This window comes from Mastigoproctus giganteus, chromosome 14 (assembly GCF_048544385.1).
Source record: "Mastigoproctus giganteus isolate SK-2022 chromosome 14, ASM4854438v1, whole genome shotgun sequence".
Classification (NCBI taxonomy): Eukaryota; Metazoa; Arthropoda; class Arachnida; order Uropygi; family Thelyphonidae; genus Mastigoproctus; species Mastigoproctus giganteus.
Genome location: NC_143588.1, coordinates 31635229 through 31661879, shown reverse-complemented (window position 1 = coordinate 31661879; position 26651 = coordinate 31635229). Strand labels below are relative to the sequence as shown.

The following is a 26651-nucleotide window of genomic DNA, read 5'->3' as shown; positions in this document are numbered from 1 at the left end:
TCGTAAGTAGCATAGGTCGTAAGTCGACGACGAAGTGTATTGTTGAGGAGAGTGTTCAACTCATTTGCAATTTCTGATGGGCTTTCTATGGAGCTTCATTTGTAACCAGTTAAATTGCCTGTTGAATTTACTCTTGTATTTCTCGTATTCATGTAGGTACTCTTTAAACTTGCTCTTAGCTCCCTTTGCTAGCACTTTCTCCTGATCAGATTTTGCCTGTCTTATCCCATCAGTGGCGTTGTTAAAAATTTTCTTATAGTGCTCATGCAAATTGGAATCACATGATTTTATATAACTGTCCCATTACACGTCTCCAGTCCATGGAGACCACCCTTGAATTCAGGGATGTTCACAGCTAAAAGGTTTCTCCTCTTTTCCTGTCTCCTTTAATATAATGGTAGATTCATACCCCGAGGTGCTTTTTTTTTTTTTACATTTAAAGTCTACAGTTTCTCCATTTCCCTCTCAGTTATCACAAAATCATTCAGCTCCCTACCAGAATTTGACCCACATTTGGCATCCTCATCCCTAAAAAATTCCTCGTGTCTGAATGCACATGCAAAATACCCATTCAGTTTGTCTGCAACTGGAGCAGGATCATCAACAGTTAATCCACTAATATCTAGTTGACCAATGTGATTCAACCTCTTCCTTCCACTGCCTACATGTGAAGAAAAAAAAGTCTTTGCTTCTTTTATTCACATTCTCTGCCAGAGACTTTTTGTTATATGCTTTAGCTAGTCTAACCTCCTTTGTGAATTTATTTCAGCTTATTTTATATCCACTGTAGACACTTGTATCACCTGATAATTTATATGCAACCTGTGCATTTTTCTTTGCTGCCTCAGGTCTCATCAGTTTATCTCACATCCATTTAGGTCTGTGCCTTGGACTGTATCTTCTAGTTGATATAAAAAGCCTAATAGCATTCTGTGAATAACATCCCTGAATGCTTCCCATTTAGAATTTGCATTTGTTGGTCTGCATAGAATTTAGAATGTGTGAGACCACTCTATTCACTTTTACAAAAGCAAAAGCCCTTTCTCTTGCAGTTGACAGTATTTACACCTTTTCTTTAAATAAATTCCACAATACATTGTGACCATTGCCACCTAGTGAGTCTTTTATCTGCAGGCTCTTAATGCATCATAGGTTACTGCTGACAATCGTCTCAAGAGTATGCTCTCTCTAACATGCTGGTGTAGGAAATAGTCATCCAGTAAATCAACAAAAGTCTTGCTACTGTGTGGGTGACCAACCCACAAAGTTCAGTCAATATCTGGAAAGAAAGTCCCCATTATAAGATATTGGCTGTACTGATGATTAATGGACACTAACTTCCTAATTGGATGATGATTCCTGACATTTCCTACAACTTTCTTGTTACAGTTCCATCAGTTGTTACAGTTACAGTTATATTTTATCACTGTTCAACAAGATTTTTAGAATAAGCAAATCTTGTTGAGTGCAGATATGAAAAATCATGAAGTATCAGTAATCAGTAATATGAAAAATCATGAAGAGATCTGCTCTTGGAGTAGTTTTCTAAATTTTCAGATTATTTCAGACTTATTTTTCAAATAGGCCTTTGGGGTTGGGATTACGGCTCATACTAGTTGCAATTGAATATGCTGTATATGACCAAAACTATTAAGATAAAATAAAACAGAATAAAATTTTGATACAAAAATAAAATTCCCTGACAACTGTAAAGTTAAAAGTTACAAAATATAGATAAAATATACAAAAAAAAAAAAAAAAAAATACGAATTAAAAGTGATAATAAAACAAACAACACCATAGCTTTCAAAGATGGCCATTTCCTTTATCAACTGTGGAACATTACTGCTGTGGCATATCCTTAAATAACATTAGGGCAATAACAGCTCATGACATGTATTATGTTACAAAGAACAAATCTGCAAACTCTTGAGTCATTTCTGGTGCCAGTACTTTTGCAAGTGATCCATGATGCAGCATTGCTTGGAGAAATTTGATGGTTCTCCTCCCAGAAGTGCTCAGCCACAGCAGATTTCCCCTAATCTGAAGTCTCGAGTGTTCTAGAATGTTTCCCCATACAAGTTTTAAACCTCATATTTGACTGCACAATTACCCCAGGTCTTTTTCACTTTCCACTTCTCTGAGTGTAGTACCACACAGTTGGTACGTTTCTCTTCGGTTATTGCTACCCATATGCGGTACTTTGCATTTGTCAATGTTAAACTTCAGTTGCCACTTCTCAGCCCATTTTCCCAACTTATCTAGATTCAGTTTGAATAGTGTACTGTCGTTAACAACCCTGCCAACCTTTGTATCATCTGCAGACTTGGACATTAAACCTGATATACCTTCATCAATATCATTGATAAATATACAAAACAACAATGGGCCCAACACCGAACCCTGGGGAACTCCACTAATAACATTTGTCCACGAAGAGCAGTGTCCATTGATTACCACTCTCTGTCGTCTCCCACTGAACCATCCCTTTATCCATTGTAGCAACTTACCCTTAATGCCATACCTCTCCAATTTGTACAGTAGTCTTCCATGTTCAACAGTATGAAAAGCTTTCCTGAAATCCAAGTATATGATATCAAAATTATTTTTGGCATTCAGTTCCTTTGTGACCACATCATAGTATCCAATGAAATTGGTCAGACAAGACCTCCCTTTAACAAACCCATGCTGTGTCTTAACTATTACTGTAGTCTTGTCTAGATGATCCTACAATGCTTCTTTAACCAGTGATTCCATTATTTTCCCTGGAACACAAGTTAAACTAACAGGTCTGTAGTTACTTGTGTTACCTTTTGAACCCTCTTTGTGAATTGATAATACATTTTCACACCTCCAGTAAATGGGGACCTCCCCCGAGTCCAAGGAAATTCTCATAATTATGGCTAAGGGTTTGCTTACCTCCTTTGCTGCCTCCTTTAATATAACTGGATAGATCCTGTCCATGCCAGGTGCCTTCCTTATGTTTAACTTTAATAATTTCTCCTGCACTTTGCTCTCAGTTATTACAAAATCACTTAGCACCCTGTTAGCGTTTGATAAACTTCTGGCACTACCCTCATTGAATAACTCCTCATGTGTGAATGTAGATGCAAAATACTCATTTAGTTTATCAGCTACCTGAGCATGATCATCAGTATTCAACCCATCTATCTTAAGTGGTCCAATGTGATTCATTGCTTTCCTTCTAGAGTTTACATAAATAAAAAACTCTTTGCTGTTTTTCTTTGCATCCATTTTTTTTTCATCTAACTTCAGTAGTAAGGAAAAGCATTGAGGCAGTGATCAAGGGTGGAATTCAGGTCACATAGATAGAAATTAAATTCTGAAGGATATGCAACATGGTTTTGTAAAGGGAAAATCGTGTTTAAGAAATCTTGTTAGCTATTTATTTGACAGGGTCACTTGTGAGCTGGATAATTTCGACATTGTTTATTTAGATTTCAGCAAAGCATTTGACTAAGTTCCACATGAGCGATTATTTTATATATGCTGAAACAGATTGGAATCACGTGGAAAATCCTTTAGCAGGATGGCCACAGGGCAGGAGCAGAAGGTTGTGGTAAATAGTTATTCCTCAGATTGGGTTAATGTAAGAACTGGGGTTCCCCAAGGATCAGTATTGGGACCACGGTCATTTTTGATTTTCTTAATTGACATCGATGAAGGGCATGATGTCTAAATTTGTAGATGATGTAAAGATTGGTAGAATAGTAAATGATTACCACCAAGCAGAGTTTCTTCAGAGTGACCTAGATAAATTGGAATCACGTGGAAAATCCTTTAGCAGGATGGCCACAGGGCAGGAGCAGAAGGTTGTGGTAAATAGTTATTCCTCAGATTGGGTTAATGTAAGAACTGGGGTTCCAAGGAACTGGGGTTCAGGGATGGTCAGAAAATTGGCAGCTATGCTTTAATCCAGCACAGGGCAAGGTCCTACACCTGGGGAACAGTTACCCCAAAATTGCTTATACACTTGGTGGAGTTGAACTAAAGTCGATAGTGGAAGAAAGCAACTTGAGAGTTAAGATACGGTCAGACATGAAGTTCTCTGAGCATTGTAGACAGGTTGCAAGGAAGGCCCATGGTGTCCTTTCGATGAGCTATCAAAGATAAGTAGTAGAGATAAGGACATCATAATCCCATTATATAAGGGCTATTTTTAGACCACACTTGGAATACTGTGTTCAAGTATGGAAACTGCACCCAGAAAAAAAAGACATTGAATTCTTGAAAGGGTCCAAAGACTGGTAACTCACCTGGTGAGTTCAGCAGAACAGAGTCCATATGAGTAAAGACTTCGATTATGTGGGTTTTTAGAGCTCTGGAACTAGGCACCTTAGAGGAGATTTGATCGAAGTGTTTAAGGCACTGAGACAAAGGTAAAATGAACAAGGATGAAATTTTCACAGATATAAATTATTCTAGAACTAGGGGCCATAAATTTAAGATATCAGGAGAGATGCTTAAACTAGATTGCAGTAAGTTTTATTTTAGCTGAGTTATAAATTACTAGAATAAGTTAACTACATGGGTAGTTGAAGCTGACAGTTTGGGGAAATTCAAAGGTCAACTGAATTTACCTATGGGAAGAGGGAAATGCATAAGTTGTCTGTTTCCTTTTCTTTTATTTATTAAGTATTTATTTTATTTTATTATTATTATTTTTTTTCTGGTGCCACATAGGCTTCCTTTCACCATCTGGCCATTACTAATACTAATTGCTCATTTTACTGCTCTGATACAGCAAATCCTAATATTTCGCAGTTCGTGTTCATAAAATATTGTTTGATATACACATTTGCAAATTCTTATCCATCCTCTGACTGAAGTTTTCGACATTGTTTATTTAGATTTCAGCAAAGCATTTGACTAAGTTCCACATGAGCGGTTATTTTATATATGCTGAAACAGATTGGAATCACGTGGAAAATCCTTTAGCAGGATGGCCACAGGGCAGGAGCAGAAGGTTGATGAAGCTAATATATATATTACTTGTTCTCAATACAGTGAATATTTTACCCAGGCAATTTTGCAGGGATAGCAGATATATTCTCTCCATGTCATTTTAAAAATCAAAAAGTGAATGAGGCAGGAAATTTGCATTACTTCCCTTTATGCACTGTCTGATTATCACATCTGACTTTTAAACAAGGGCACGGGAAGGTATATATCATATTCCCTAAAGATAATTGGCAACAGTGCAAAGAAAAGGAAAGCAGTGATAACTTCCTACTTCATTCACTTTTCCTATTTTTAATCAAAGGCATAGTCACAAGGTATTATGGGGAATGGGAGATATATCTCCCACCCTTCCAAATATAACCCTATGATTTAATATCTACCAAAATCTGAATTTCAGTCTTCCATCAAAGTGACATGGTAAATCCTAAGATTTACAGCAGGAAAACAAGCCTTTGCGTGTGTGCACTTTACAATTTTTATGTTTAAAAGTTAGCATTAGGTTCCATGCTCGTGTTTAGTTTACAGTGACCAGATGATAGTGTTTACAAGATTAAATTGTATATCAACTTCATGTGTCACGTTTCAATACATTTACTGATTTAGTTTTAACCTAATTACTACCTTAATTTCAATGTTTTTCCCCCATTTTTTTTAATGACTTAAGTGGAATTTAGCACAGTACTGCTGATACTAATTATGAGGTAGTTCTTTTTCTGCATTATAGTTGTTTGTTTGAATATAAGCTTGCTTTGTTGCATCATATGCTAATGCCACACCTTGAGTACTGTGTACAGGTCTGAAAACCTCGTTTTAGGAAGGATGTTGCTAGAACAAGTACAGAGAAGGGCAACAAGTGAAGGGAACAAAAGGGTGCTCTTATGAAGAAAGGCTTAGGTTCTGCAAATTGCAGGTTCTGAAGACTAGGACCTGCAAGGTGATCTGATTGGGGTGTATAAGGCCTTGAGTGGATTGAGCAGGCTCAATGCTGATGAGATCCTTCCTCCTGCTCAGGTTACAAACCTGAGGGGGGGGGGCATAGTTTCAAACTGAGGAAACAGTTGTAGAATAGAAATAGATGTGCGGAAGTTTGCCTTTAGCCAGCAGGTAGTTGATTGCTGGAACAAACTTCCATCTGTTGTAGAAGTTGATAGCTTAAATAAATTCAAAGCAGAGCTAGCCAAACATTTGGAATGAATGGATCAGTGAAATGGGAAGGTGTGGTTTTTTTTTTGTTTTTTTTTTTGGCTGATGCTGTATAAGCTTTGCTTTCTTGCATCATGTGCCTCTACTAATGCTAATGTTCTTTTTAAAAGTTGGTATTGGGTCTATTATTTTGTTCAGTAGTAATATATGCCTGATATCTCTCTCATGATTTCTCTCATGCAATCACAGAATTGTTTTTTTCATTCAGTATAAATTTAGTAGTGCTCAGTTTTATTTTTGAGCAAAAAATGGGTTGACAAGTCAATCACCATCAGTTTGTCCAGAGTATTATATTTTTATTTAAAAAAAAAAGTAAATAGTAAGTCTCAGTAAAAATTCTGTGTGAAATGACTTCAGCTTTCTGAAGGTTTTTTTTTTCCTCCCTCTACTTTCAGTCGGATTATGACATGGTGGACTACCTAAATGAACTTCGAGAAGGATGTCTGGAGGCATACACGGGCATTGTCCAAGGCCTTAAAGGTGATCAATCAGCCCCTAATCGTAAGTATATATTTGTGTGCATGTGTGCGTGCATGTATATGTGTGTGTGTGGGATGGAAGGATGAAATACAATAAGACAATCTGTTACTTTTGGATTAGAGCAGTGGTGTCCGCCCTTTTCTCTACAGGGACCATATTCAAAGTTAGATTTGGTTTTGGGCCACACTGAGTGATTTGAAAAAAATTAGTGTTACATTTTCCATATTTTGTTATATGTAAAAGGAAGTTTCTGTATTTATGTTAGTTTGTTTTTAAAAAATGCAAATTCCAAACCGTTTTTTTTTTTTTTTTTAAGTGCAACAAATCTATGTAAGATTTATTTTCTAGATTTTATTAAAATTATAAAAGCATGATTTACTTTTGTTCTTTTAAAAAAAAAAAAAAAAAACCTTACTTTTGCTTTTAAATGCTCACTTGAAAAAATTTGCAATCTGAAAAGGATCACTTCTTTTCAATATTAAGGTGAATGAATAAATATAATGATACACCTAAAATTGAAAATACGGTAAATCCCCGCCATTTGCGGGGTTTACATTCCTGAGAAATGCCACGAATACCGGAAATGCGAAAACTGAGTTATGCTGCCCATAGTAATAAAAGGGTTCCATTCCAAAGTATATGAAATATATAAGAAAAAGTAGTCTAAAATTTTTGTCTATGTATGTATTATATGTACCTACATAATGACTATGTACATAGACAAACACATACAGTACATAGTGAAATACAAGCATAAGGCATCGAAATGGAAATAAGCAACAATTTAAAATTGCATTTAATATTTATTAGAAATTTCAAAAAAATCTTTCAAAAACCCATCAAGAATATGGGTTGCCGGGTGAAAAATAACTCGTAATCAAAGTTTGTTTCTTCATTTTTCTCATTGAGCTCCTTTTGAATTTCTGTGTTCTAGGTTTCGTGTTAACGTGATGCTTCTTTCCAAATCAATCTAGGATCCATTTTCACCACCTTTTCTGAAAGTTGTATGGATTAAAGATTTCCTTTAATGATTTGCTATTTAATTCTGGTCTAACAACGTTGAGATCTTCCTCCTTGGGATCATTTTGGTTCTCATTTGACCTTGTTACTAATTCATCCAACTCTTCTATTGTAAGTTCATCTGCATGAGTCTTAATAAGTTCCCAAATGTCTGTTGTATCAACGTTTTCAAAGCGCCCCCCCTCCTTCTATTCCCTGTGCGATTGCTATAATATCAGCAACCAGTTCATTGACATTAGGGATTGTTTTAGCAACAACCACTTCTGGTTACAATTTTTGCCAACACGCATTAATTGTAGATGCTCTTATCTCATCAACTGATGCCTTGGTGTTGATTGGGCAATCTGCGATATTATAATTTTTCCAACTTTGACTTACAGTTAAGTCTGACTCCCTTTCCATTTTTTCAATTAAGCCAATAAAAGTTCTAACATAGTAGGACTTTAAACACAGCAATCACACCTTGGTCTAGCAGTTGTAAAAGTGATTTGGTGTTGAGTGGCAGAAACACAATTTCAACGTTTGGGTGGTCAAATTCTAGACTGCTTGGATGTCCTGCCGCATTATCAATAAGAAGCAGAACTTTGAAAGGAAAAGATTTTGAAGCTAAGTAACTTTCCACCTCTCGTGCAAAGCTATCATCAAACCACTCTCTAAAAAGTATAGTTGTTACCCTGCCTTTTTTATTGGATTTCCAATAAACTGGAAGATGATCTTTATTTTCCTTCAAAGCACATGGATTCTGCGATTTAAACACGAGCATCGATTTGATCATGTGTCGACTAGCATTTGCACAAAACAAAAGAGTAAGCCTATCTTTGGAATATTGAATCCAGGAGCAGATTGGCTGACATTCTCTTTCAAAACCCAGTTTTGTCTGCATCGAACACTTGTTCGGGAACATATCCTTTGTCTGTAATTAATTTTTTTAATTCAGTCGGGAAACTTTCTGCAGACAAGAAATCTGCTGATGCAGACTCACCTACAAGTTTTACGTTATGAAGGCCATATCGATTGTTAAATCTTTCAAACCAGCCTTTGCTAGCTAAAAAACTTATCCAGCCAGTTTCACCAAAGTGTTGGTGAAACTGGCTGGATAAGTTGATAAAGGTGCTTTGCCTTTTCGCGAATGACTAGTGAACTTAACAGAGTTTTATTTTGAGTTCGGTCTTCTATCCACAGATTTAAAGGCTTTTCCATTTTTTCTAATTTAACATCACTAGTTACAGAGCAAATGTTTCAAGCAATTTAGTACATTTTTGCGGACACTACGGTGGATTTTTTCTTCAGATTTCTTGATTGATTGTACCGTTCACTCATTGATTTTATAATGTTTTGCCACTGACAAGACACTTTAACCATTAGAAAATTTCTCTCATAACTCAATTTTGCTCACTAATGTCATCACCTTTGATCTTTTCACAATTCCCTTGTTATTCGTAGCCATATTTCTGTAGGGGTTAGAAAAGAACTTCTCCACAGTAAAGTCACTTTCTTTTAACCGTTAACACTTGAAAAAATCTGTTTACACTAACTCGCTGCAAAATGGTAGATTTTTCACATTTGTAAGCATGTCAATTAAAAGCAAGTGACGAAACCTTCCATGACAAGCGCATGACATACTGAACAAGGATTAGTGGGAAACATCTGCACTCGTGATTTTTGTCACCCCCACCTCACCCACTGAGCACTGTTTTGACCAGGCAAGATGATTTTGGCCACGCCCATGTTTTTTATGGCCAAAAATGCTCTTTTAAAATTCGCTTTTTTTTTTTTTTTTAGATTTCATTTTATATTAAATCAGCGAATGCGAATAGCGGGTGTTTATTGTATTCAAAAATTTTAAGTAAATTACACAATAACATTTTATGAAATGATGGGGTTGAACATATGCAAGGAAAATTGCAAATTGAAAAATTGAAAATTCTCAATACAGAATGAAGATGCTCATCTGTTATTCTGTTTCTTTTAAAATATTAATTTGGTTTCATGCGTGAAAAAATTTGCTTGCAAACATACGTTGATCCCAGCGAAGTAGCCATTTTTGTGCCATTTTCTTTTATTAGTGAGAGTGATTGGAGAGAGCCTTTTAGAATGCAAGCAGTTTATTTTTGCAGTCCATGTACTTATTTTTGAACCATGTTTTCGATTCAAGATCAATAATTTCAAGTTGCAAACTGGGATTGTAGTTTTCAGCCATAGAAGTAAATGGATTCAAACTCTTCAAAAAGTAATAACGAGGGCTGACAAATCTTTGGAAATATGTGTTTCTCTTTTAGCTCAGCACAGCATTCAAAGTGAACTAAATTGTCTTGTTCAATTTGGTATTTAACTAACTTATTCTCAAATGATTTGATGTCACCATACAAATCAGATACCTTGTTGTTTTAATTTAAGAACATTTAAATGACTAGAAATGTCTGTAAGAATTGAAAGATCAAACAGCCACTCCATATTTGATGGTTGTTTTATTGGTTTCCCCTTTTCTGCATTAAAAATATCAATTTCATGATGCAATTTAATGAACCGATATAGCACTTTGCCATGACTAAGCCATCTCACTGCACTGCAAAATTACATGGTCATATTCAGCTTCAATTTCTGAAAGAAACTGTTGAAACGTACGGTGATTAAGACCACGTGATCTTGTAAAATTTATAGTTGAAATAACCACATTCATAATGTGTTCAAGCTTCTTGATCTGAACCTCCGATTGGAATTCCAATCAGAGGTTCAGCTCCAATATCTGTAATTTTCTTGGCTTATTCTACCCATAAGCCCAGTGTTTTTACCAATCATATTTTTTGCACTTTCAATTGTGATGACTCCTGCCATGGTTTTAATATTTAATCCTAACTTTTCAATAGATTGATAAAAATTTTCAAAAAGATTTTCACCTGTAGTTGTTCCATACATATTCCATAAATCAGCCATCGACGGAGTATGCATAAAAACTGTTTGATCCTACTCAGGTGTCTAACAGACTAAATGAGTATTTTGCATTTACATTCACCCATGAAGAGTTATTCAGGGAGGGGGAATGCCAGAGGTGAGTTGAACTCGGGCAGTGAGCTAGATGATTTTGTAATAACTGAGGAAAGTGGAGAAGAAATTGTTGAAGATAAACATAAAAAAGGCACCCCGGGGTGGATGGGATCTATCCAGTCATATTAAAAGAGGCAGCAAAGGAAGTAAGCAAACCCTTAGCCATAACTACGAGAGCTTCTTTGGACTCGGGGAAGGTACCCATAGACTGGAGATGTGCAAATGTGACCCCAATTCACAAAGGAGGATCAAAGGGTGACACAAGTAATTATAGACCTGTTAGTTTAACTTCTGTTTCATGAAAATTAATGGAGGAACTGGTTAAAGAAGCACTACAGGATCATCTAGGCAAGACTTCAGTTATAGCACAAACACAGCATGGTTTTGTTAAGGGAAAGTCTTGCCTGACAAATTTGAAAGGGAATAACTTTGATATCGTATATTTGGATCTTAGAAAGGCTTTCGATACTGTTGCTCGTGGAAGACTGCTGAACAAATTGGAGCAGTGTAGCATTGGAGGCAAATTGCTACTATGGATAAAGGGATGGTTGAGTGGGAGAAGACATAAGTAGTAATCAATGGACACTGCTCATCGTGGACTAATGTTATTAGTGAAGTCCCTCAGGGTTCAGTGTTGGGTCCATTGTTTTCTGTATTTATAAATGATATTGATGATGGTATATCAAGCTTCATGTCCAAGTTTGCAGACGATACGAAGGTTGGCAGGGTTGTTAAGGACACTAGTGACAGTATGCTGCTGCAACAGGATCTAGAAAGTTGAGCGGATAGGCTGAGAGGTGGCAAATGAAGTTTAACATTGACAAATGTAAAGTACTTGCCATATCTGCTTGCACAATTACATTGTGCAAGCAGATATGAAGTTTTCTGAGCAGTGGAGACAGTCTGCAAGAGTCGCTCATAGTATCTTGTCAATGATATACAGGAATTTTTCTAGCAGGGATAAGGAGGTGATTATCCCCTTGTATAAAGCAATGGTCAGGCCACACCTTGAGTACTGTATACAGGTCTGGAGGCCTCATTTTAAGGATGTAGAGCTGTTGGAACAAGTACAGAGAAGGACAACAAGATTAGTGAATGGAACAAAGGGTTGCTCTTATGAAGAAAGGCTTAAATTTTGCAAATTACAGTGTCTGGCGACTAGACACCTGTGTGGTGATCTGATTGAGGTGTATAAATCCTTGAATGGTTTGTGCATGCTCAATGCTGATGGGATTCTTCCTCTTGCTCAGAATAATCACTTGAGAGGGTATAAATTGAGGAAAGACAGATGTAGGATAGATGTGCGGAAGTTTGCCTTTAGCCAGCGGGTAGTTGGTTGGTGGAACAGACTTCCATCATTTGTTGCGGAAGTTGGTAGCCTAAATAAATTTAAGGCTGAACTGAACAGGTATTTGGAATGAATGGAGGGGTGAAATGGGAGGGTTTTTTTTGGGGGGGGGGGCTGATGCTGCATAAGCTTGTTTCCTTGCATCATATGCCTCTACTAATGCTAATGATCATTAATTCCACATATGAAGATAACAGTTGGGCTTTTTCATTTACATCAGTGCTACATTAAATTATTGCAAATGTTTTTTGTTTACCAAAAGTCGTTTGAACAAATTCCTTCAAATAGCTTCTACTCTTTGCATAATTGTTTGTCGAGACAAGTTGTCTTGTATCATTGTTTGTTTCTCTGGACAAATTTCTTCCATGACTTTTAACAAACAGCATTTAACAAATTCACCATCACTGAATGGTGTACTTTCAAAAGCGATCAGATGTGCAACTTGACAACTGGCACTTATAGCAGATAAATTTCCTGACTGGTACAGTGTGTTTTGTTGTTTTCTTAATTCATTTTGCAACTTTGAACACTTCTTTTTTTGCAACACTTCTTTATATTGATCATAAGATTTATGCTTGGAATCATAGTGTCATTTTAAATTATATTCTTTAAAAGCTGACGGTCTCTTTGCACACCAAACACACTGCTTTTTTGTTGTACTCAATGAAGAAATAGTGTTTGGTCCACTTTTGTTTGAAAACACGACGTTCCAAATTGACTTTCCTCCTTTGGAACATTTTTAAGGATAGTTTTTTAATTCAATACAAATTAGTAATGATTCAATACAATTGGTATTGATAAGTTATATCAATATAGTAGAATTTCACAATATGAAAAGATTGATACCTACATAACTGTATTCAGTGTACATATGACTTCATTGGACTACATGTACACATTTCATACATTCGAGCTCAACACTTGCATGCCTGTACACGCAATGATGTGACTCTCTGAAATGCTGTTTTAGTTCAGTTTAGTAGCACAGGCCATATAAAACTTCATGGGCCATAGGTTGGACACCCCTGGATTAGAGAAAGGCATGGTGTATGTGCCAGTGTGATAAATGGAGTTAACAATGATTTAACATCACTTAATCAGAAATTCTCAACCCTGAACCTACTATGTATATATCTACCTAACAGCATTCATAGTTTTCCTGTAAAAATTTTCAGAAAACACCTGTCTACAGAATGTTGCTTGTTTTTATGAATTTTGAAATTGTTATCAGTACATGTTTTTTATTGATAATTGCCATAAAGACGCTAGTAGTACAACTTTATTTTCTTTAAGCATGGTAAAAAATAATGACCAGCATTTCTAAATTTCGTGCCAGAATTAGTAAAGAAAAAATTATAGGATGGAAAATATATGAATCCCACAAACAGTTAGTAGATCTTATGGAAATAGATCTAGAAACAAGTTGTTTAAAATTGAGAGGGGGTTTTACTTACAAAAATCTGGACTTAACATGGGAAATCTATTATCCCCAATCGTGACCAGTCATATTTGTGGAAATTTTCGAAACTACTAAAGCTATTGCAGGTGTCTTAAAACCATCTTTGTGGATATTTTCTTAATTTGGGAACGAGGAGAAAGAAACAAATGTGAAATTTCAGTGAGTTCATGAATAGCTTACCTAAAGTATAACAACCATTGTGTTAGAAAAAACATGGATATACTTTTTATATATATATATATATATATATATATATATATATACTGCCAAGTTTATAAAAAAATGCACATATAGTGAGGATTAAATTTTGTTTGCAGCCATTCTCACAGTGTTTAAATTTGACACTATTAAAGCCCTAACAACAAGCATTTGTCTTAGTTTTTGACAACATTTAAAAATAGAGGAAGAAATTATAAATACATGTAGTTCCCGACTTTACGAGTTAATTTGTTTCAATCGTATGCTCATAAAGTGGGAATTTATTTCCCATAGACATAATGTTAAAAGCAGGGGTTACATTCTCAAAAACGAAATTAGTTAGCTAATTAATTTATGCTTAAACAATGATTGATTTATCCAGAGAAATGAAAACAGCTTGTAAAATCAAGCAAACTATAATTTAAAGAAATTATTAATGGCTTACAAATTTTGAAGAATGTTTATTCTTCATCATCAACTAAATGCACACTTGTTGATCACTCAGTGTTGGGTTGGCACTCGTTGGTTTGTTGCACAAGGAGTAGTCTTCTTCAGAAATGCTTCAAAAGTTGTTTGTTTCCAAGATAATCTCTTCTTTCTTTATAAATTTCACGATAGTATGCATTAACATTTTTTTTTTTTTTTTAATGGCACGCACAAATTGCAACTAACATGATTCGTGCAGAGTAAAAAGTTTACGAAGCTTAAAAAAAAAACAAGAGAAGATTTTGAAAATTTGTTTTTTATGTGATTGAAGATTTCAGTAAAGGGGAAACAATTCACCGTAATAATGTAAAAAACCACACATTTCCAGCTATCAATATTATCGCAAATGCAATAAGATCGAGTTTACTACCCATTTATAATTAGATGCACTAACAGAAAAGCCCGATAAACCAAAAAGTGCAAATTGTTTTTTGGCAGAAATGTATTTTAGAAAAATATCACAAAGCCATTCAAAATTGGTTCTTATAATGGGAACATATGATAATGATGAAAGTGTAGTGCATTTTAATGACTTTTTTTTTTTTTTTTTTTTTTTAATGGAAACCCCAAATATGAGAGGTATTAGAACGTATAGTATTTAGTACCGTGCTTGGGTTGGAGGTTGACAAGATAAGAGAAGATATTTGTTGACATTAGACTGTAATTTTCAGGAAATACGTACGAAGGAAGGTTGTTCCAGAAAACGGCAGTTGAATGAATAATTGAGGAAGATTAAAAGTTGATTTTGTGAGTTTGAAGTTGGACAGTAAATGGATGTTGGCAGGTGGCAGCATGTGTTCGGACTGTTTTGAAAGATAGAGCGGGAATTATAGAAGCCAATTCAGAAGAACACTGTCCGTGGCAGTATCTATAGAAAAGGCATGCAGCAGAAATGGTATGTCTATGAGACAGTGAGTGGAGAGATTCTGTTAGAGATGTCATTAACCTAACTTCCCTCTTCTGAATGGAATCTAGAAGCCTTGAGAGTGGTTTGGGGGCACCGCCCTAGATGTGGGAACAATATTCCATGGCAGGGCAGATTTGCGATTTGTACAGAGTGGAGAGCTGTTTGGAAGAAAAGTAACCCCGAGAGCGAAACAGAAAACCATTTTTGTTTTTTGTTGTTTTCTTTTTTTCTTTTAGATGCAGAGAAAGCAATATTTGTAATGTGCTTGTGCCAAGAAAGATTAGAAGTCGGGGTAATCCCCAAAACAGATATATCATCTTGCCTTGAAATCGGAGTGTCACCCAAGATAAACATAGGAGCAGAAGAATCCTTTTTGCGAGATATGACAACTGAGGTTTAGAAGGATTGAAATTAACTAAGTTGTCCTTTCCCAGTGGAGAATTACCTGGAGATTGGCATTTAAGGAATTAGTAGTGGATATTCGAGCCGAAGCCTCCATAGCCGAGTGGTCAGGAGCGGGAGTGCAATAGCACACGCTCCTTGAGTAGACCGGGGTTCAAACCCCTGACTGGTAAATACGGTTGATCTGCCAACCCGCACTGGACCAGTGTGGCAAATTATGGTCCATTTCCCTCAACATGAATTTTTGAGGAGGCTTCCATCCAAAAGTGGGTTGATAGTGGCTGCAGTTTATCTTTTTACCTTTATTCGAGAAGTTGAAGCTGATTGGCAGGGCAAGGTTTCTCAAAATGGTAAGTGGAATGCAATGTGCTATCATCAGCAAAACTATGGATAGGATTTCCAGTCAATGGAAGAAGGTCATTAATATACAAGAGGACAAGAGTGGGGGAAAAAAACTGAACCTTGGGGGACACAGGCATTAGTGGAGAAGACAGGGAGGCATCTACCATCGCCCTTAGTGAGCGATAACCAATTACAAAAAACAGTTGGCAAACCATAACATGGAAGCTTGTTTAGAAGACCTTTATGCCAAACATGATCGAAAGCCTTTGAGCCGTCAAGAGCAACTGCTTGTGTTTCACCGAACTTTTCCATTGAATTTGTCCATAAATGGGTAATATAAGCCAGAATATCACCAGTGGATTGACACTGACTGAATCCATGTTTGGCAATCGTTGATCAGACAGAAGGTTTCTAGGTAGTTTAAGAGTTGGTGGTTCATTGATTTCATCATTACTTTAGAAAGAGAAGAGGTAATCGCAATGGGACGATAATTTCATGGGAAGGATTTGTCACCCTTTTTATGAACTGGCTAAATATGAGCAAATTTCCAAGTGGAAGGAAAAACACCTTCGGAATAAGAAAGTGAAAAAAAGCGGCAAAGAACAGGTTTTGAGAGCAAGTGCAGAAATACCGTCAGGACCCGGAGCTTTCTTAGCATCAAGATTTGTCAAAATCCTGACATCCTTTTGGGGGAAGACCACAGGAGACATTGAATGGAGTGTGTTGGAAATGGTGGTAGGTGTTTTACCAAGATCATTAATGCATGAGTTGGAAGAAAAATTGGATGCTAGCAAGGCAGCTTTATCCTTGGCTGAAGTGACAACAGGACCATCTGGTTTTGACAGAGGTGGGCAAGAGTTGCAGCCAATAGCTTTGGCAAGTGACCAGAATGCTCGGCTACCATTAGGGCAAGAAGCAAGTTTACTACTCTTAGCCTGTTCAAAATCTAGTTTGGACTGATTAATAACTGCTTTACAATTTGTGCGAGCTTTGGTGTAGGCAGAAAATGAAACCCAAGAATTGGAAAACAAGCCAATGTACGATATGCAACATTCTTCTCTTGAACAGCCTTAGCACATTTATTGGAAAACCCGGGTTTAGATAAAGGATTCCATTCCTACAAGAATAATTTCACTGACACGATCTGAGCATATTTTGACATTAGAAGTTTTGAAACAGTAATCCGACCAATTAAAAGAAATCTCGCAGTTTATCCCATTTTGAATTCTTGTAATGCCAAACACAAGGTTAAGAATTGTCATGAGCTAAAGGAGCTTGGAGAAGAAACAATCACCAAGTTGTGATCTGAAGTGCCTAAAGGACCACTCACTTCGACCTTGTACTTAGAAGGGTTGTTTGTGAGAAACAGATCAAGTGTGTTAGCAGTATGATTAAAATTGTCCGGTATTCTTGTAGATAAATGAACAATCTCTGCAAGGTCTTTAGTAATTTCCTCATAATACACTTTGTCATCCCAACCTGTGAGCAAGCTCTCCCCTTCCATCATCCAGAGATGCCTAGAAAATGCTGCAGGTTCACCAAAAATGGTTAAACGTCTCCAATCAGGGGATTTACTAATAGCAACATCTCACTCAAGACATTCTGAGTTATTACTACAACTTACTTCTTTAAGTGGAATATCAATTCAGGTTACCCCACACAACACACTGAATTCTCCGAATGGGATCTATTAAACGTTTCCCAGGAAGAAATTATCCAGGAGATAAATTATCAAAATGTGTCTCATGCAAAACGAATCATGTTCAGAAAAGACTGCAACTTAACTTCCACGCGAAACATAATCTTAACATTTCAGTACTCCAAATCTACGGGGTTCTGTCAAATCAGGTTACTTGAATTGCTCAATCATGCCATATATCCCAAATTCGCTTAGATGTTATAAATGTCAAAAGTTTGGCCATTCTCAGACATGCCATGGAGATGCTATATGTCCGAACTGCGGCTGCAAAAATCACACACAAGCAGAATGCAAGGCTCTGAGACCACTGTATCGTAATTGTAGTGGCAAGCATCCGGCTTACTCGAAAGATTGAACTGTGGAAGATAGGGAAAAATATATATAATTGAAGATAGTCTCTTACCAAGAAGCGAAAAAACACATCAACTTAAGTATACCAGAACGTACTTATGCTTCTACCATTCACAGACACGAATCAGTGGTTTCGTTGACATCAGAAGTTTTGAAGTCAGACAGAAGTATCCATCTCTCCAAAAATATCAATATCAGACTGGGCTCGCTTGTACTCTTGGTCCAGCATCCATCTAAACCAAATTCAGTAGACCAAAGCAATGATACGCCACTCACAGTTCCATCCTAGAGACCTCTGCATTGTCATGTAGCAGAAAATTTGCAAGGATCTTATCCTGTTGAGACGAAAGAATCATGCCTAACGAGGATGGACACAGATGATACTATTGGTCAAGAAGAACTGCTTGAAATACACACAGAAGATGATATGAACAAAAGCAGTGAATCAGGACATCCAACTTTTTCCCCGAAAAGAAAAAAATCAAAAACCAGACTGTCATAAAGAATCAGCTTATAAAAAGCAGTCAGATACATATTCCACGAACAAAACCAAATAATGGAACACATCATTCAATGGAATTGTAGAGGTTTTCACAGCAACATCAATGATATCAATGAACTAATTCACTGCTTCAATCCTGTTGCCATGTGCCTACAAGAAACCAACTTGACGTCCCAAGTTTCTACTACAGTTAAAAATTACTGTGTTCAGACAAGATAGATCTGACATTAATAGTGCTCGTGGAGGAGTAGCCATCCTGTTGGACTCAAGAGTTCCCTCCAGATGCATTCCATTGGAAACCTCTTTAGAAGCAGTTGCCACACGAATAGCAATTGGAATCACTGTTACATTGGTCTCAATTTATCTTCCACCTAATAGTCCATATTCTATTTAGGAAATCGAAGATCTTGTGTTGCAGCTACCATTTTCCCTTCTGTCTACTAGGTGACTTTAATGCTCACCACCCATTATGTGGTTCCTCTAGCTTAGACAGGTGTGGAAAGCTTATTGAAATGTTGATAGACAGAATTTAACATTGTTGAATACTGGCTCTCTTACCTATGTTCATTTTCCTACCGGATCAACCTCCGCAATAGTCCTTTCCATTTGCTCTCCAGTGCTCTATCCAAGTATCGAGTGGGTAGCTCTTAATGATCCTCAACAGCGATCATTCCCCAATAATATGCAAAGTTCAAACTTCTGTTCATTACCAAGAGATAATCCAGTAAAATGGAAATTTCCGAAGGCTGACTCGATAAAATACAGCAGGCTTGTTTCGTTCTACAACCATATTGTACAGTGCTCTTCTATCAACCATGTTACTGAACATATAACAAACCAAATTCTAACAGCTGCAACCACTGCCATTCCACAATACCAAGTCAGGAAAAGGCGAAAATTAAATTATTGATGGAACAAAGAGTGCAACAATGCAAAAAAAGAGAAAAGGCATGGAATCAATTCCACAAACATCCAACCACTTCCAATCTTATTAATTATAAGTGACTTAGAGCAAGATCCCGTTATATCAGATGGAAAGCAAAAAAAGAATCTTGGATTAAATTCGCTTCCTCGGTTAATAAAAATAGAAACATCGGACTGATCTGGAATAAGATAAAATTGTTAAATGGAAAAATTCCTCCAACGTTTACTCCACTCATTAACTGGAATGGACAGGAACTCGCTAACCCTGCAGAAAATGCAAATGCACTAGGATCTGTATTTTCTCAGTTGTCCTCCTCAACTGCTTATGACCAATCATTTCAAAAAATTAAAGATGTAACTGAAAAATCCAAACTGAATTTCATTGAAAGATGTGCATTAACATATAATCAGCCATTCACCATGGTTGAACTGCAGCATGCTCTTACCAACACAAGGAACAGTGTCACTGGCCCTGAAGGGATATTTTATATAATGCTCAAAAATTTAGATCCAAAAAAAGTCACATTCATCACTGCTGAACTTCTTCAATCGAATCTTCACTGAACATACATTCCCAAGCTCCTGGCTATCCAAAAACCTGGTAAAGACTTCTGTTCCTCATAACTACAGACCAATTTCACTTACTGGCTGTCTGAGCAAAACCCTCGAAAAAATGATTCATTGCCGTATGACTTGGTATCTTGAGTCCCAAAATTCAATCAATTTGGATTCAGAAAAAATCGATCATCATTGGACCTTATGATTAAAACCAAAGCAAACATCAGAAATGCATTCATCAAAAAGGAGCTTTTGTTATAGTATGTCTAGATATTGAAAAAACCTTTGACACCACATGACGTTTCAGCATTTTAAAGGATCTATATTCTCTTGGCCTGAGAGGAAATTTGCCATATTCCTCTAAACATCAGAAGAAAGATGTTATAACTGAACTACACAACCAAGATCCAAAGCCAGTCAACCCATCCTAATTGGTCAATATTTAATGATCCGCAACTCACGACCTTTTATGGAAACAAACCACAAGCAACTATGCCTGCAGGTATTAGGTTAATGGAACTAGCAGAAAACTAGAATATACAACTCAAAGTCCACCAAGAACCTAAAGATCACATTCCTCCATGGTCTGTCATCGTGCTGTCTTGTGACGATTATTTCCACCAATGGGGAAAACACAATTTTTAAAAGGTATTAGCATCCAACAGCTGCACATTGCACGTATACAATGTTATCCTGATTTCGCTAAAATATATATTGATGGATTGAAGTCCGAAAGTGGATCAGGCACAGCAGTGGTATTCCACGACACTATCAATTCTGTATCACTTCCAACAGAATGCAGTAGTTACACCACTGAATTATATGCCATAAAGCTTGCTCTGGAAAACATTTTCTGTCTCTCATTCGAAAAGAGCATAATCTACACAGACTTGCAAAGTGCCCTATTAGCAATGCAAAAGATTTCCTCACCTATGCATCCATTACTACAGCTCATCATATCAGATTTGATTTGTCTCAGAGATCATTGGCAACAGATTGTCTTCTGCTTGATCTCAGGCCATAATGGAATACCAGGACCCGAAATTGCAGATGATGTTGCCAAGCATCCGCCCAGCACATCCCCAATGAATTTTCTGGTCCCGTTCAGTGATTACAAAATGCATATACGAAATATATGTAAGGAACAATGGACACTTCAGTGGCAAATGCATATTCATAACAAACTCCTTGAAATTAAACCTGTACCGCAATTTCTGCACAAACAGACAAGAAGAGGTGGTCCTGGCCAGAGCCCGAACAGTCATTTGACCTATCTATTTCTGTTATCAGATAATGACCCTCCACAGTTTTCACATTGCCACAAGGCCACTCACAATAAAACACATACTCCTGGAATGCACCTTGTATAACAATTCCTGTCTAATTTCATTCATTTCTTTCTCAGACTTACAGGAATTGTCACTTAGCCATATCATAGGCGAAAATTCAAACCTTACAGAATTTTTCTTCTTTCTAAAATGAATAGGTTTATATAACCATTTCTAACTGCTTCCATAGAAGCCAATAAAATTAGTATTAACTACTATAATAGGTGCAATATGGCCTAAGTAGCCTTTGCACCAGAAAAATCCAAGCACAGCACCACCATACATGGTGTGGAGTAAATAACATGACTCATCTGACCAGTACACCTTAAGGTGTTCTAACGTCCAACTTCATACTCTTTGCACCAGGTGAGACTTTTACGCCGATGAACCTTGGCTAGGAGAGGATGCAGTAGGGGGTTATCTGCTGGTATAGCCCATACATGTGACACATGGTCGTGGCATTGTGTAGTCAACTCTTGAACAGTGCTGTGCCTGTTTGCCTGTACGAGTCGTAGGACCTGGCGCTCACCTCTAACATCAACCTTTGGCTGACCTTTGCAGTTTTGACATTGGGTCATTGTTTGACCATTTTGACACCAGTCCTAGTACACTTTAACAGCGGCAGCTCTCAAACACCCCACCAGTTCAGCCATTTGGGAAATTTAGGCACCAGCTCGTCGAGCTCCCACAAGCTGTCCTTTATCAAAGTCCAATAAATCCTTCCGTAAAACCATTATGCTCGGAATTTTATTACTGTTTTTTTTTTTTTTTTTTTATGTAAACCCCAAACACGAGAGGTATTAGAACCTATAGTACTTAGTACTGTGCTTGGGTTGGAGGTTGAGAAGATGAAAGAAGATATTTGTTGACATTGGACTTGAACTTCTGTAGACTAATTTTCAGGAAATGCATATGGAGGAAGTTTTGTTCAAAAAATGGCAGTTAACTAAATAAACAAGGAAGATGAAAAGTTGGTTCTGTGAATTTGAAGTTGGACAGTAAATGGATGTTGGCTGGTGGTGGCACGTGTTCGGACTGTTTTGAAAGAGAGGGCGGGAATTATAGAAGCCAATTAAGAAGAACAGTGCCCATGGAAATGTCTGTAGAAGAGGCATACAGCAGAAACAGTACGTCTATGAGACAGCGAGTGGAGAGACTCTCTTAGAGGTGAATCATTAATTAACTAACTGCCCTCTTCTGAACGGAATCAAGAAGCCTGAGAGAAGTTTTGGCCCCCCCACCCCAGATGTGGGAACAATATTCCATGGTTGGGCAGATTTGCGATTTGTGAAGAGTGAACAGCTGTTTAGAAGAAAAGTAACAGCGAGAGCAAAAGAACCAACCAGTTTTTTAGATGCAGAGGAAGCAATATTTGTAATGTGCTTGTGCCAAGAGAGATTAGAAGCCAGGGTAATCCCCAAAAGAGATATCATTTTTTCCTAGACATCGGAGTATTACCAAAGATAAGCATAGGAGCAGAAGAATCCTTTTTGCGAGATATGACAAGACTGGGTTTTAAAAGGATTGAAATCAACTAAGCTGTCTTTGCCCCACTGAAGAATTACCTGGAGATCTGCATTTAAGGAATTGGTAGCAGATTTTTGAGAAGTTGAAGCTGATTGAGCAGGACAAGGTTTCTCAAAATGTAAAGTGGAATGCAATGTGCTATCATCAGCAAAACTATAGATGGGATTTCCAGTCAATGGAAGGTCATTAATATACAAGAGAAAAAGAGTGGGGGAAAGAACTGAACCTTGAGGGACACCGGCATTAGTGGACAAGTTAAGAAGACAGAGAGCCATCTACCATCACCCTCAGTGAGCGATCAGAGAGAAAACTGGATAACCAATTACAAAAAACAGTTGACAAACCGTAAGATGGAAGCTTGTTTAGAAAGTGAAAAAAGATGACACAAAACAGGAGTAAGTTCAGGGTATAGGTTTTGAGAACAAGTAGAGAAATACCATCAGAATTTGGAGCTTCTTAACATCAGATTCATCAAAATCCTTCTGACAACCCTTTGGCGAGGATGCATTCAATGGAATGTACTGGGAATGGTTTGAGGTGATTTATCAAGATCATCAATACATGAGTTGGAAGAAAAATATAATGCTAGCAGGTCAGCTTTATCTTTGGCTGATGTGGCAACAGAACCATATGGTTTTGTCAGGTGGAAGAGAGATGGGCGAAAATTGCGGCGAATAGCTTTGGCAAGAGAAATACTTAATAATAGTTTTTATTATTACGCAATGTCATTTATAAAAACATAGTACTTGAAATATTTAATAATAAAAATTCAGAAATATTATACAATTTCAGAGAATATAGGCTTAGTGGTTCGCATTAAGAATATTATGTTGAAAGGAGTTCATGAGTCAAAAAAGGTTGGGAATTGCTGATGAAGAGGAAGAAAAAGACACCCAAAAAGTATCAGCTGAAGAGTTGGACTGTCATTTCTTGTTGGGAATGTTTAAGAGAAGTGGTAAAAAACACCCCAACATTGAAAATAGTGAACTCATGATGTGCAAAATGGAAGACAGTCAATTCTTAATTCGGGAAAGTACAAAAAAGTCATCAAAAACGGTTCACTTTGGACACTTTCTTTTCCAATAGCGACAAAAGACTGAAAAGACATTGGCGCTTGATATAGTCCCACCACTACGCCACCATTGATTTCATCATCTCTGCACTTCAAGTCTAAAGGAAATGCTAATTTATTGTTTTTTTAATTATTTTAAGAAGTTTTATTACTATTTATTAAATAATCTTTATAAAACATTCATTTAGACTAAGGTGCATTTAAAACGATGCCGCCTTATAAATATTCTGTTTATTCAGAAATGGCTGTGTATTAATGATGCTATTGCACTTAATATATACATAGTCAAAACATTCATTTTTAATGTAAAAATGAAGTATAATTTGTAAGAAATGCCTATTTTATGTGTTGTTGGGGAACAAATTACAGAAAACCAATGTATTATTGGTTTCGACTTACAATATTTTCAACATACAATGGGTTTTGAATAGGGATACTATCGGATTTTTGGCCCCACTGTATATTCTCTGTTGTGTGATATAGATATTCCTTGAGCATCATGGTGCATAAGTAAACTGTTATTTGAAGATGATAAAGCACTCAAACCTTTGTTGGTTTAATTATGTTTATTTCCGATATGTACATAATATAGCCAAAGGTTTTGTGGTATTTTCCTACAACTTTATCGGCGACTGCAAGACAGTAACTAAGAGTTATCATTATGGAATTCCAAAAAATTATAGAATTAAATTTCTAAAAATTTATAGTAAATCAAATTCAGATCTAATTTTATATAAGTGAATAATAATACCAAGTAAGCATTTGCTGTCTGTGTTTGCAATATCACTGTCGAAAAAGGTCATTTAGATTATAAGAACTTGACTTGTTTATGAACAAGGGGCGAAAAATTCACACGCACACATACATGCACAGTTGCTCCTCGATGTAGTTCCGTTCCAGCAACCACACCTTAAGTTGATTTGGTCGTAAGTTGGACATAGGCCCGTGTTTTATGTTTTTTGTATTATTTATGGTTCAGTACTACAAATAAAACATAGTAGAAGTTATAAAATGAAATACTACATGAAGTGCTGTTTGAAAATTGTTTATTGATATAAAGGTACATCAGTGGTGGTGGCGGCGGCTTTGGCCCAGTATGAACTGGAGCATTGGGTGAGGGTCACACTAACGCTTCCCACATCAGTAGCTAAACTGATCACTGTTCTTGAGGAGCAGTGGAGGACTAATGATTGTAGTCTGTCATTCGGTAGTGGAAAGCTTACACAGGAAGATGGAGTGAGTTGTGTCTAAAGGGCTACCATCTTACTATTGAAGTGAGCGGCAGCGACATTAGTGTGAAATCGTATGGGTGGATAATTTTTGGAGGGTTATATTGCGGACATTGCTGTTCATATAATACTTACTTTACTTTATCTGCACTGGTTGTCCCAGTTAGGGGTCAGGAACATGAATGGAATGCTTCCACTTAGTAAGTTTGGCAGTCTGCTGGAGTGAGTCCTAATTCCTGGATATCTTTCCACACTCTGCTGCTCTCTGTTTGTCATCTTTGGCATGGCTCTCATCCTTCGACCTGGAACTTGGCAGCTAAAAAAGGACATGCTTAGCAATGTGGGTAAACTGGAGCCGCTGGGCATTCCCCCACCATCCAAGTCTGTTCTCCCTAATCTTCAAGTTTGATGGGTGCAGTTCATCTCTTGTCTCACATCTTCATTCTACTTTCTATCTCTCAGGGTTATTCCCAAACTCCATCTTAGCATTCTCATTTCTGCTGACATTAAAGCTTGTTCTTCTTTTCTTCCAACAGCCCAGCACTCTGGGCCATATAACATATATTACCACCTGTTTGTAAACTTTTGATTTCAGTTTAGTTGACATCTTCTTGTCTTTCAAAACACCACATTTCCTGCCACTTGCCCCATCCAGAGTGGGTGGCCATAATTAAAGTATCCCTATTCAGAGCTCTCTAGCTCTAAGTAATAAGCGGAATGCCACCAAAATTTGTAAGTAAACTATTCAAAGCATGAGGAGAGGGATCCCATGGGGGGGAAAATTTTTTTTTTTCCAAAATCTGCCGGTAGGGTATGCCGGTATTCATGAGTATCCAGCGGTGGATGGAAGAAAGAGAAATAGACCTAAGGCAGAGCTGAACATGCCATGCTCTACCAGGGAGCAATGTAAGGAGTGAAATCTCTAAATACCAATACACTCAAAAGGTAGTGGGTAGATGTTTTTTTGAAACTCAAGCTGAAATGACTCTTCCCACCTAAAGAGTTTACTGCCATCGCACCACTTATTAAACTTCAGTAATCCACACTGGAGGAGGACCAGTCATTTGCCACCCCTATATCTGTATCTTAATGCTCTATCACTACCAAAAGGTAGGGAAAAATCTAAACAACTCAAAGTAATTGAGATTTTTAGGCCTTTCTCTACACAAGAAATAAGTGGATGTCGAGGTGGTGGTATTGGATGGTTCATACTTGGGAATCTTTGCGGAAAGATGTGGACATAGGACAGTCCCAAAAAGAAACCAGAGGCTGAGAAAAATAAACCCTCAACATTTTGGAAGATGACTGATGGATCTGCAAAGCCCAAATATTAGCTAAATTCCTACAGTGGAATTGCTGTGAATTCCAGCAAAATATTGATGAAATCAGTGGCCCTCCTGCAAAAGCACAAAAGGAAACATACCTGTAGGCAAATAAACTATTCATTGCTATATGGACAACCAGACTTCATTTCAACCTGTGCCACTTACATCAACATTGAAGCAGTAGCAATTTGCTTTCGAATTTTTATTAACAGTATGCTTTTATTTGTCACCAGGGAGTGACATTTCCTAGAATCCTTTTGGAA

At 37.0% G+C, this 26651-nt stretch overlaps 1 protein-coding gene across 2 annotated transcripts in view; it reads left to right on the top strand.

The window, feature by feature from the left end:
• Positions 1–26651, top strand: part of Fs(2)Ket (Importin subunit beta Fs(2)Ket) — a 277390-nt gene that overhangs the window by 206955 nt on the left and 43784 nt on the right. The window contains exon 17 of one of the 2 annotated variants that reach the window (XM_090388864.1): positions 6582–6666. In XM_090388864.1, the coding sequence (XP_090244990.1) occupies positions 6582–6666 (85 nt within the window). Of the gene's footprint in view, positions 1–6581; positions 6688–26651 lie in introns of both variants that reach the window. The other variant, XM_090388863.1, reaches the window with a different exon arrangement.